Source organism: Zingiber officinale, chromosome 3A (genome assembly GCF_018446385.1).
Source record: "Zingiber officinale cultivar Zhangliang chromosome 3A, Zo_v1.1, whole genome shotgun sequence".
NCBI classification, from domain to species: Eukaryota; Viridiplantae; Streptophyta; class Magnoliopsida; order Zingiberales; family Zingiberaceae; genus Zingiber; species Zingiber officinale.
Window position 1 is genome coordinate 157,154,772 of NC_055990.1, and position 12,653 is coordinate 157,167,424.

At 42.8% G+C, this 12,653-nt stretch overlaps 1 protein-coding gene and 1 pseudogene across 1 annotated transcript; one reads left to right on the plus strand and one right to left on the minus strand.

The window, feature by feature from the left end:
* Positions 1 to 4,922: 4,922 nt before the first annotated feature.
* Positions 4,923 to 9,421, minus strand: LOC122052984 (uncharacterized protein At1g76660-like). Its single transcript, XM_042614776.1, has 3 exons — positions 8,949 to 9,421; positions 5,592 to 6,783; positions 4,923 to 5,415 (listed from the first exon to the last, which is right to left on the minus strand). The coding sequence occupies exons 1-3, from the start codon at positions 9,093 to 9,095 to the stop codon at positions 5,192 to 5,194; spliced, it is 1,563 nt and encodes a 520-aa protein (XP_042470710.1). The 5' UTR covers positions 9,096 to 9,421; the 3' UTR covers positions 4,923 to 5,191.
* Positions 9,422 to 9,871: 450 nt separating this feature from the next.
* On the plus strand, positions 9,872 to 12,447 carry LOC122050811 (annotated as a pseudogene).
* Positions 12,448 to 12,653: the final 206 nt, after the last annotated feature.

Genomic DNA, 12,653 nt, shown 5'->3' on the forward strand with positions numbered 1-12,653 from the left:
TCTAGTCGAAGTCCTTTTTATAGGCCCTATCCGAGCGCTTGGACACTCCCCTAGACGCCTCAGGATTCGTTGACTTATCCTCCTCTGGATGCTTGGACCATCCCCGACGTCTGGAGTATTGACGTGGCTGCACCTCGGTGAAACTTTATTTCCGAAACCTTATCCTTCTCTAGGTGTGGACCCGTCCGAGTGTTCGAACTGCGACGTATCTTGACCAATCATCATGCACCATGTAAGCTCCGTTGGTCGCCCTGTTCAGCCCCATCCCAGGTGTCTAGACCAACTATGGGTGCTCGGACCTTTAGGTGCTTGGACACCCTTTTTCAAGTCTTTTGATTTCCTGCATCACAAGGTTAGCACAACAAGCAATGAAAAGAAGAGTAGTAATATTTGACAGTTTTCGGACCATCCAATTGTGATGGTGAGTTTTGCTGAAATTATAGGTCGGATTGATGTATACTATTTCATCAATAAGGAACGTGTTCTTTCCTTGAGCCAACAAGATTTCTTGCTAGTTGTTAGGTCCATAGTCTCAACTAAAATTCAGTCAGCTGACAGATTTCTCAAATCCAATTGAACTTTCTATTAAATATCAGGTCATTTCTCGATCTATTTAAATTTTATTTTAGTTATCAAATTCTCAAATTTAATTAAATTTTAACTTAGTATCCGATCTTTTAGATCCATTGATTCTTATACACTTACTAGTTTTTATTTATTTTAAATATCCTTTATTGAAACGATGTCGTTGCACTCAGTGGCTGAATTACATGAGGCTAAGGGGGCTTTAGCCCCAATGAGTCTGTTGGATGGTGGTTCCTGACTGCGGGATTACTTTTGCAGGCTAGTCTTTTTCTTCGACAGCCTCGTAGATGAAGTGATTTTTTTAAAGCTATGAAAGATTCATGATTTTTATTATTTTTTAATACACTTCGTTCCACTAAAGGGTATTTAAAAAAACTAGTCTTTTTACCAAGCTAGATTTCACATGATTTTCCTCCTATATTTTTTCCATTCTTCTCCCTCTACATCCCTTCTCTCTCTTCCCCATTTCAAATCAAATCCTAAAACAATCCAACCTCAAAAGATATATGTGGTAATTTATAAAAAGACACACTCAAATTTATGAATGGATTAAAAAAATATATTATATTTTGATATTTATCAAATAAGGCACTTAATTTTTCACTCTTCCTGTTTTATTCTTCAATCATTTACCTCTTTTCTTTCTTTTTCCTCGTGCATGTAACTTTTTTCTCTTTCCTCTTTGAAATACAAGCATCCTTTCTTCTCTTTCCTCCCCTCTCCTCTCTTTCCTCTCTCTTTAGAATACATGCATGTACACATAATATGGACCATATATGATTCCATATCAATTCCAACAGGGGCTTGATATGGAATCATATCAGACCCACGAGGTTCGGATTTAATGTATTTCTTCGATAATATTTTAGCACATTCGAAGGAATCAAAATCTGTGATGGATGATACCGTTGAACTCCTTGTAGCCTCATAAATCCACAGGATTTGAAATGAGCCCAATTTGAGGTTTCTAAGTTTATCAGTAAATTTTGACCAAAACTCACTGATGGATATAGAGATCTCAGATTGGATTCGTTTCAGTTTCTGTGGATTTTTGAGGCTGCAAGAGGTCTAACAGTACCGTCCATTGCATATTTCGGTTATTTCGAAGGTGTTAAAATATTATCAAAGAATCCGCTAAAATAACCTAACATGGACCTAATATGAACTATGACCCCGATATGGTTCATATCAGGCCCACATTGGGCCTGATATAAGTTCATATCAGACCCAACGTGAGATTTCGGCCATTTTCGTTCGAAATCTATTAATTGACCTAGAGAGATTTGATTGTACTCATTTCAGATCTTGTAGATTCTTGAGGTTGCAAGAAGTTCAAATATGCCCCTCCATTATTTATTTCGGCTTCTCTAGAGGTGGAATTTTATATCAGACCCAGTATCAAATTTCAGTCGATTTTTCAAATAATATTTTTACACATCCGAAGAAACCGAAATAAATAATTGATAGTATATTTGAACTCCTTACAACCTAAGAAATTCATAGGACCTGAAATGAATGCAATCAAAATTCTCCAAGTCAATCAGTGAATTTCGGTCAAAATCCACTGATTGACCTAGAGAGCTCCGATTGCACCCATTTTAGGTCCTGTAAATTTCTGAGGTTGCAATGAGTTCAAATATGTTATCCATTATTTATTTCGACCTAGAGAGCTCCGATTGCACCCATTTTAGGTCCTGTAAATTTCTGAGGTTGCAATGAGTTCAAATATGTTATCCATTATTTATTTCGACTTCTATGGATGCATTAAAATGTTATTGAAAGAATTGGCTGATATATCACACATGTTGGGCCTAATATAAAATTCCACTTTCGGAGAAGCTGAAATAAACAATGGAGGGCATATTTAGATTCCTTACAATTTCAAGAATCCATATGACCTGAAATGGGTATAATCAGAGCTCTCTAGGTCGATTAATGGATTTCGACCGAAATTAGCTGAAATCATATTAGGCTCAACGTGGGATTTCGACTGATTTAGGTCGAAATCCATTAATCGACCTATAGAGCTCCGATTGCACCTATTTCAGGTCTTGTGGATTCTTGTGGTTGTAAGGAGTCCAAATATATCCCCCATTGTTTATTTCAGCTTCTCCGGAGGTGAGATTTTATATCATCCCAATGTATGTGAGATATCAGCTGACTCTTTCAATAATATTTTAATACCTCCAGATAAGTTGAAATAAACAATAGATAGTATATTTGAACTCAGAGCTCTCTAGGTAAATCAGAAATCCACAGAGCTCTCTAGGTCAATTAGTGGATTTTGATCAAAATCCACTGATTGACCTAAAGAACTCCGATTGCATCCATTTCAGGTCCTGTAAATTTATTAGGTTGTAAAGAGTTTAAATATGTTATCCATTATTTATTTCAACTTCTCCAGATGTGTTAAAACGTTATTTGAAAAATTGACTGAAATTTGACATTGGGCCTGATATAAAATTCCACCCCCGGAGAAGTCGAAATAAACAATGGATGACATATTTGGACTCCTTGCAACCCGAGGAATCCACATGACCTGGAATGAGTGTAATCAGAACTCTCTAAATCGATTAATGAACTCATATCTGACCCAACATGGGATTTCGGTTGATTTCAATCGAAATCCATTAATCAACCTAGAGAGCTCCAATTGCACCAATTTCAGGTCCTGTGGATTCCTGAGGTTGCAAGAAGTCCAAATATGTCCTCCATTGTTTATTTCGGCTTCTCCAAAGGTGGGATTTTATATCAGCCCAATGTATCAGTTGACTCTTTTAATAATATTTTAATACCTCCAGATAAGTTGAAATAAACAATAGATAGTATATTTGAACTCATTGAAATCTCAAAAATCCACAAGACATGAAATCGGTGCAATCAGAGCTCTCTAGGTCAATTAGTGAATTTTAACCAAAATCCACTGATTGACCTAAAGAAATCCGATTGCATCCATTTCAGGTCATGTGAACTTATTAGGTTGTAAAGAGTTTAAATATGTTATCCATTGTTTATTTCAACTTCTCCAGATGTGTTAAAATGTTATTTGAAAAATCGGCTGAAATTCGACATTGGGTCTGATATAAAATTCCACCTCTGGATAAGCTGAAATAAATAATGGAGGACATATTTGGATTCCTTGCAACCTCAGGAATCCACAGGACTTGAAATGAGTGCAATTAGAGCTCTCTAAGTCGATTAATAGATTTGGAGTGAAATTGACCTAAATCTCACGTTGGACTGTTTTAGCTGATTCTTTCAATAATATTTTAACACCTTCAAAGTAGTCGAAATATGCAATGGACGATATCGTTGGACTCCTTGTAGCATTAGAAATTCACAGAAACTGAAATAAGTCCAATTTGAGGTCTCTAGGTATATCAATAAGTTTTGGTTAAAATTCATTGATGGACTTAGAGACCTCAAATTGGACTTATTTCAGATTCTGTAGATTTCTGAGGTTGCAAGGAGTCCAATTGTGTCATTAATTATAGATTTTTATTTCTTCAAATGTGCTAAAATGTTATCAAAAGAAATATATTAAACTCTAACCCCGTGAGCCTGATATGGAATCATATCAGACTCATATTATACTTACATGCATGCATCCTAAAGAGAGAGAAAAGAAAAGAAAAGAGAAGAGAAGAGAGGATGCATAAATTGTAGAGAGGAAAGAGAAAAAAACTTACATGCATGAAACAAAGAAAAGAGACAAATGATTGAAAAGTAGAAAAAAAAGGTAGAAAATTAAGTACGTCATTTCATAAATATTAAAATATAATACATCTTTTGATCAATACATACATCTGAATGTGCTTTTGATAAATTATTATTATATATATATATATATATATATATAATTTTTTTTTCTAGTTCCGTCTTAATTTGTACCTTATTTGATAAGTGCCTGGAACAAGCATTTGGTGGAATAAGAGCAATAATTTCATATGATTAAGTATTATAATCTCATGTAAATTAATAATCTGAGATGGCGTACTTATTTCATCAGAATTTAGCTAAAAAAAAAACAAACTAAACGTACCATTGAGTTCGTATGGGTTAGTGGACGCATTGCTTCCACGAACATTCTCATATCATCATCTTGGAGAACACATGGAAGTTTCTCTGGTCTCGTTCTAAGGTTGATGCATCATCAATGCTCATCATAAAGGGTTACTTAACTTGTGAAAGAGAGCTATTGTTTGGCATAAAAACTACAAGATCAAAGTTAAGTCCACATTGCAAACTAATAATACTATTAATGGAGGCCAGTTCTCTTCCTAATTGAATGGATGCCAGCACCTCGACTCTCATTATGAGCTGCAAGTCTTTACAGATTAGCTAAAACCCCTACACTTAATAAATAGCAAAGGCTAAAGGATAGTACTGTACAAGATAATTAGCGGAACTAAGGTCTTCATCATAATCACAATCTGATTACAGGAAAGGAGTCCTAAGAACTCGCCAGTAACCACAGCACCGCACTGCTAAGACCTACAAGTAGTCATGAACTGAATCAGCAGAAAGAAAATTTTCAAGGCTAGCTCAAAAACTTAATCATAGAGAAATTCGATCATTCTTCTAACTAGCACAGAAACAGATCAAGTTAATTCAGTGAGTTGCGCCAGGTGAGCTTGGCATTGGCTTCTCTCAAACTTCTCGCTCTCCTATAATCAATTTCTGCATCTGAGAATGACTGTCCTGGATGTGCTCGTTTGCCAGGTTCCAGATCAGCTGATGACCTTGAACTAATTTCCTCCCCACCAACTGAGTCAATATTACCATGAACTGAAGGAGAGGTATTTTCACAAACACAGTTTGGTTTAGAACCTGGATAGCACGACAGACAAATGCTTGTGATATATTATCAGGAAGAAAATCATAATAATGAAAATGATAATAATGTGCTAATTACAGAATAGATCGGATTAAGACATTCTTATGAATGGAATCAAGCATGGATTTCTTATAAGAAAAATAATGCTCTTCAAAGCAATTAATTTTACCTGCATGTATGTTATCCTGGTCAGAACTGTCATCCACTCCAACCTCAAGCTGAGCAGTGACTAGCTTTGTGCTCATTGGATCAAGTGAATTGGATAACCTTTTCCCTTTGTCGGCAAACTCATCAGTGTGACATGGATCGATCCCAGTTTTACTATTTGCAAATGGAGATATCGTAAATGATTCATCTACTGCATTTGATATCTCGACATAGTTTTGTGTTGTGATGATTTCATCAGCACTGAATCCAAATGATGCTCTGTATGCTTCAATCTCTTCCACATCTTGCTTGCAAGCTTTACTATGTCTGTTGCCACTGGTGTAGACATCAGCTTCCCTGGATATACTATGCCTTCCTCCACTATGAGGAGCTGATTGCTGTGCCTGATCCAAGTGAAACTGAGCAGATGTTGCAGGATAGAAGAAACTGGAATCTGGACATAGTATAAAATTTCTCGTTGCAGCTGAATTAAGTCCAAAAAGCTTTGATGCCCCATTCCTGGAGCATGGTGAGTCCTGGGCAGATGCAGAAGAATCCCACTGTCTAGGAGTATCCCTCTCTGGAAAAGGAGATGATAGCCCAGTTCTTGGGGTTCCAGAGGCAGGTGATATGAGGCTACTAGAAGGACTTCCAGGATAAAGAGGATAATTTGCCTGGAATTCACTTCCAACACCATAATTAGATGATAAATAAGGCATTCCATTCTCTTTCGCAGCACTTCTAATGTCCAGAGATGATGACAGAAACCGAGCAAAGGGCACATCTGGGGATGACGGAGTTGTAAGGTGAGCGAGTTCAGGTGGAGGGGTCAGTGGTGCAGTGGAAGGTTCAGTTGTAAAGGTAGAGAAAACAGGAGGTGAGACCAATTGGGTTTCATGAGCATATGGCCCAGTTGCAAAAATGGTTGAAGATGGTCCTCCAGGTGAAATTGCTGACATTGACAACAAACAGTTGGGTGATTGGGCTGTCGAAGGGAGTGTTGAGTTTGTGAAAGAAGCTGGAGATGATGGTGGGGCAAGAATAGACAAGTTCAGAATTGTATTTTCACTAGAAATTCCAGCAGATTGAGGGCCATTTACACGACTAGATGATGCATTCCCGTCTGGAGTTCGGGAAGCTGGAGCAATTCGTTTCCCTCTCTTTTGTGACCCAAAACAGGACAGTCCTCCAAAGCAACCTCCCCATCTACTCAGCTGGTGCAAAGAAAAATGTACGAGTTTGATAACATGGTCTTCAATTTGCAATCCAAGAGCACAACAAAATAGATCAATTTCAAAAGCATGTGAGACAAATAAAAGTGGAGGTGCCTTAATTTAAAATATTTGATGAAGAGAAGATAGTTTGAACCCAATTGGTGTCCCACAAATCATTCAGTAGAATGTGATGTCAAAGCATGATTCAGGAGTTCAGTTACTCGACAAAAAAAAAAAAGGTAGCATTCAAGGTAGTTTCATTATTAGTGATAAAATGCCCTTAGAAAGTGGAAATTGCTATATGGACTTTCTCTATTACCTCTCAAGTTGTCACAAGGATCAAACTGTTTCATAGTTACTTTGGTCAACCCTATCAGGTGAGAACTGCCTTCAAAATGTAGGTTAATGCGACCACGTACTCTATTGGTGTTGTTAACATTAACCGAGTCAAGGATCATAAGGCTGGTTGGTGCTCCTGTATCCAAATATTAAGTAATGAGCCAACATAAAACTATAAGGATGATAGGCATGCCCATGCCTAGCTATTGATAGCAGATTAGTGCTGGCATCTCCTAGTGCACAATGTCAGGAACAAGAAAACGAATTTCTATTGTTGTTTGTGCTTGACTATGCCAACTGTTTGGCAAAAGCCTGGTGAGAGAGAGACTAGGGCTCATAAGATATGTCAGGTCCTTTGCAAGCTTGATTGATCCCAAATTTTAGCATTGGAGAGGCAATTGGTCAAAAGGCATTTTGAGGACCGAGGTTCTGAATTGCAGTCCAGTTCCTATATTGATACTTTGTCAGACTAACACTACAATGATATATCATTCACACCTTGTAAGTCTGAGATAAGTGTTAAAAAAATGAATACTTAGTTGATACCAATACAATTGATCCAGAACCACATTCACAGCAATAGACAACACTAAGGAAAAAGTGAGGCACTATAAATCATTCAAGTTCTTCAGTTAGTATTTATGTCATAATTTATTTCCCCTTTTCACACATTTCTTTATATAGGAGAATCAACATCTATTTTAGATGACACAAATTTACTGTATAACAAGACCAACATACTAACAAAAGATTTATTGATTTAAAAAACTTAAAATTAAAAGACATATAATATATGCTTCTCACAGCAACAAATGGCAGCAATTCTATAACCACAAGATAGATACTTCAATTTCATTATCGGGGGCACTGAGAATTTGTAAACTTAGCTGTAATCAAGTTTAAAAAACAGAAAAAATTATGAAATAGACCAAGAAGAATTGTGAAAGTATGCTAAATAACATTAATGGAATTTCACTCTAAGGCTGCAATCTGAACAGCGGATAAGAGTTAAAGTCAGATGATTAAAGCGAAGTAAAGCTCCTTTTGCCTTTATAACAGAATAAGTAAATGCACAAGTTGTTAGAAAGGAATGTGAGAATGGACAATAAGTCTATAACTATAGGTTCATACGTGAAAAGTTGGAATCATATTTATACCGTTATCATGATCCTCAGCATCTAAAGAGAAAACATCATGATAGGAGACAGATAATGATAGCTACGTTGAGCTCATTTACCAGAGCATCTGCAGAAGATCAGTATTTTCCACCAAAGGAGCAACTCCCGGGACAATTTTCTATCCTAAATCATATAAGATTAAGTACGGAGAACTTTGAAGATTTCTACAAGTTTAAACGCCTAATATTTTTGGCTTTTATAAATCAAAATGTACAAGAAAGAACTCGGCAAAATTTTCTAGATCTCTACTAGTTGAAACCGCAAATATTTTGGCTTCCAATAGATCAAAATATCGAAGATCTCAGCAATTTTTCTCCGATAGTCAACGATTAACATATCCAAAGTCAGTTTTGCAAAGTCAAAGCTCGGAAATAAAGCTCCACACTAAATTCCTTTTCCCTTTCACCTCGAAGAAAAAAAAAATCAACAGAAAGCAGTTGGGGTAGAGATTAGAACAGGCAGCATGTCGTATATCAATGCCCTATATGTGTACCCCGAAGGACCCCCAACGCTGCAATTACTCAAATCTAGATCTAAAATCGGTACGGCGCGTCAAAAAGGCCTCCCGAAGTAGAAGTAAAGAACAAGCCAGTGCACAAAAAATCGACAAAGAAAGAGATGTAAGAGATCAGAGAGGCATAGTCGTACCCTCTCCTGAGGACGGAGCGGCAGCTCCGCAGACCCAATAGCCGTGGCCGCCGCGGCGGTAATCGAGGTCGCGGGGCTTCCGCCAACTGCCCTGCTGCTGGCGCCTCCACCGCCAGCTCCAGCGCCGCCATGGCCATTCGCAGCCATAAATCCGCCGCCACTACTACTGCCGCTACTGCTGCTTCTCCTTCACATTCTCCGTCTCCAGATTGCAGTGGATTTGCTCTGCGGGTAAGCGGATCTCGAGGGAACAACAAGAAAGAGGAAAGAAGGGGGATTTGGGAAGAGGGCCGCCTGGCTCTCTGCTCTGCGCTGGGCTGCTTGGGTTTTTCGTTCTGGTCCAAGCCTGAGCGAGAGATGTGCAAATGTGGGTCCGGTGACCGCCTCCTCCGAACTGCTGTTGCGCTGCTGCTCCTGCTGCTAATTTATTGCCACTACCGCGTTCTGCTGCTGCCGAGATGAGGGTGCCGAGGGCTGAGTGCTGATGTGGTTTGCCGGTTCCAGCTCTGGTCGGGTCCGGTTGCCTTCCCGTTATATTATTACAACTGAAGTGGATTTTAAATTTTAAATTTAATATTTAATTAATTATTAATTGACTCTTATATATATATATATATTTTGAAAAGAAACATTTTACACAGGCTAAACTCGAAAGGTACCAAATTTAGGCCATCTTCGAATGCTGCTACCCAAATCACACCCACTTATCTGTAATTGACCCGGTCTTCATGCCGCCATATATAGCATAAACGTCAAATTCACACCGTATATCGATTTGGCTTCGTGCTCGTCGTCAAATTAAGACACATTGATGCAGAGGCTGCAATTTTTGCTCCCCGTCTCAGCCTTCCCTCTCCCTTCCCGCGCCGCCCCTTTCCGGGACCGGAGAGGCACAGCGGGAAACTGCCTTCCCCAGCAACATCATGCCGAGGCTGAAGAAACGGCCCCGAACAATGCCAAAGATTACTGCGTACGTGATGGATTACTTTGTTATCTTCCTCCTCCTCTGTTTTCCGGTGGAGGCATCGGATGCCGGCAAGTTCACCCCCGCTGACAATATTTTGATCGACTGCGGCGCCACCACACCCGTCACCATGCCTGATGGCCGACAATTCCAGACGGACTCGCAGACGGCCCCTTTCCTGTCCGCCTCCGACGAGGTAAGAGCCTCGGACCCCGCCGCGCCGGTCCCCTCGCCACTCTACCTCTCGGCGCGCATTTTCCATGACGAAGCAACCTACAGATTCGCGCTCACCCGACCAGGGTGGCATTGGATCCGTCTCCACTTCTTCCCTCTCGATAATACCGATCTCGACCTTGAAAACGCGGTTTTTTCGGTCACTACCGACGATTTTGTTCTCCTTCATAGCTTCACGGCTGACGACCAGGAGGCCAAGTGGGCCCTTAAGGAGTTCCTGGTCAACGCCACCTCCCCGGAGCTCACCCTTCACTTCACTCCGCACCGCAACTCTGTCGCCTACGTCAACGGCATCGAGGTCGTCTCCGCACCAGATGCGCTCCTCCCCGCTACGGTCAACGCGCTGGCGCCGGTGGGTGAGTCCGAGGCGCTCGCTGGTTCCGGGTTCGAGGTGGCGTACCGCGTCAACGTCGGAGGGCCAGTGATCACCTCCGTGAACGACACCCTCGGGCGGTTGTGGGAGGCGGATGCGGCCTTCATCCAGTCGAACTCCACGGCCAAGGACGTGGCTGTCGATGCCAGCATCATCAAGTTCCCGGAGGGGACCTCCGCTCTCATCGCGCCCAACGCCGTCTACGCAACCGCCGCCAAGATGGCCGACGCGCGCGTCGGAAGCCCCAACTTCAACGTGACGTGGAGCTTCGATGTCGATCCCGCCTTCAGCTACTTTGTCCGACTCCACTTCTGCGATATCATTAGCAAGACACTCAACGACCTCTACTTCAACGTCTACATCAATGATCTCACCGCCGTATCGGGGCTCGATCTCTCCACCCTCACCGGCGGTCTCGCGATGCCTCTCTACAAAGATTTCCTTCTCAACGAGACGATGGCGGCGGAGCGGATCACAGTCCAGGTCGGCCCGACGAACGATAACTCAGGGCGGATCGATGCGCTGCTCAATGGGATAGAGATCATGAAGGTGAACAACTCGGTCGGAAGCCTGGACGGTGAGTTCGGCGTCGACGGGTCGAAAGCGAAGCACATAGCTGACGGGTCGAACCAGCAGGTGGTGGTGGCGATGGGATTCGCGATGATGTTCGGCGCGTTTGCAGGATTGGGGGCGATGGTAGTGAAATGGCACCGCCGGCCGCAGGACTGGCAACGGCGGAACAGCTTCTCCTCGTGGCTGCTGCCGGTGCACACTGGCAACTCGACCTTCATGGCGTCTAGTAAAGGAGGCTACGGGTCAAAGAGCGGCTACACCTCCTCCGCGCTGGGGGTTGGGTCCGGCCGGTACATGTCTCTGGCAGAACTGCAGTCGGCGACCAAGAACTTCGACCAGAAGGCGGTGGTCGGCGTGGGAGGGTTTGGGAACGTATACATCGGCGAGCTGGAGGACGGGACGAAGGTGGCAGTGAAGCGGGGGAATCCACAGTCAGAGCAGGGGATCAACGAGTTCCAAACGGAGATCCAGATATTGTCCAAGCTGCGGCACCGACACCTGGTCTCGCTCATTGGATACTGCGACGAGGGGTCGGAGATGATCCTGGTGTACGAGTACATGGAGAATGGACCGCTCAGGGACCATATTTATGGGCACGACAACCCGCCTCTGTCCTGGAAGCAGAGGTTGGAGATCTGCATCGGGGCGGCGCGGGGGCTGCACTACCTCCACACGGGTACAGCGCAGGGGATCATCCACCGCGACGTGAAGACCACTAACATCCTCCTGGACGAGAGCTTCGTAGCGAAGGTGTCGGACTTCGGGCTGTCGAAGGACGCGCCGGGAATGAACCAGACGCACGTGAGCACGGCGGTGAAGGGCAGCTTCGGCTACCTCGACCCGGAGTACTTCCGGTGCCAGCAGCTGACGGAGAAGTCCGACGTGTACTCCTTCGGGGTGGTGCTGCTCGAAGTTCTGTGCGCACGGCCGGCGCTCAACCCCTCGCTGCCGAGGGAGCAGGTGAACCTGGCGGAATGGGCGATGCAGTGGAAACGCAAGGGGCTAATCGAGAAGGTCATCGACCCCAACATCGCCGGTACAATCAACAAGGACGCGCTCAGCAAGTACGTGGAGGCCGCGGAGAAGTGCCTGGCGGAGCACGGGGTCGACCGGCCCTCCATGGGAGACGTGCTCTGGAACCTCGAATACGCCCTCCAGCTGCAGGAAGCCAACCCGCCACAGCCGGAACCGGCCGGTCAAAAGGGCGCAGAATCTCCGGAAAAGCAATCACACAGCGAGGAGACCGGCGGAAACTCCTCGGACGGAGGAAACGCCGGCGGTGAGGCAACAGAGAGAACTCAAGCACGATGATGGCGAACGAGCTGTTCGCGCAGCTGGCGGCGAAAGGAAGGTGATGGGTGGGGTCCACGCGAGCGTGAGATTTGAATTTACACTCTTGTTCAGAAATCTGATGTATTTGAAGTTAAACTATCAACTGATGATTTAATTAGTTTACTAATATCACAGTGAAAACTTTGTTATAATTTATGACCGACTAACTATTTCTTAATTAGTTCTTGTTTTTCTACTATCTTGACATCGAACGGTCCGAAGCGCAGCT

What these genes read in the sequence shown, in the direction of transcription:
- LOC122052984 (XM_042614776.1), bottom strand. Translation starts at nt 9,095, where the DNA reads ATGGCTGCGAATGGCCATGGCGGCGCTGGAGCTGGCGGTGGAGGCGCC. An exon ending in CGCTCCGTCCTCAGGAGAGG is followed by an intron (nt 6,784 to 8,948) that starts GTACGACTATGC and finishes TCTTTGCACCAG; the next exon opens with CTGAGTAGATGGGGAGGTTG. An exon ending in CCAGGATAACATACATGCAG is followed by an intron (nt 5,416 to 5,591) that starts GTAAAATTAATT and finishes CGTGCTATCCAG; the next exon opens with GTTCTAAACCAAACTGTGTT.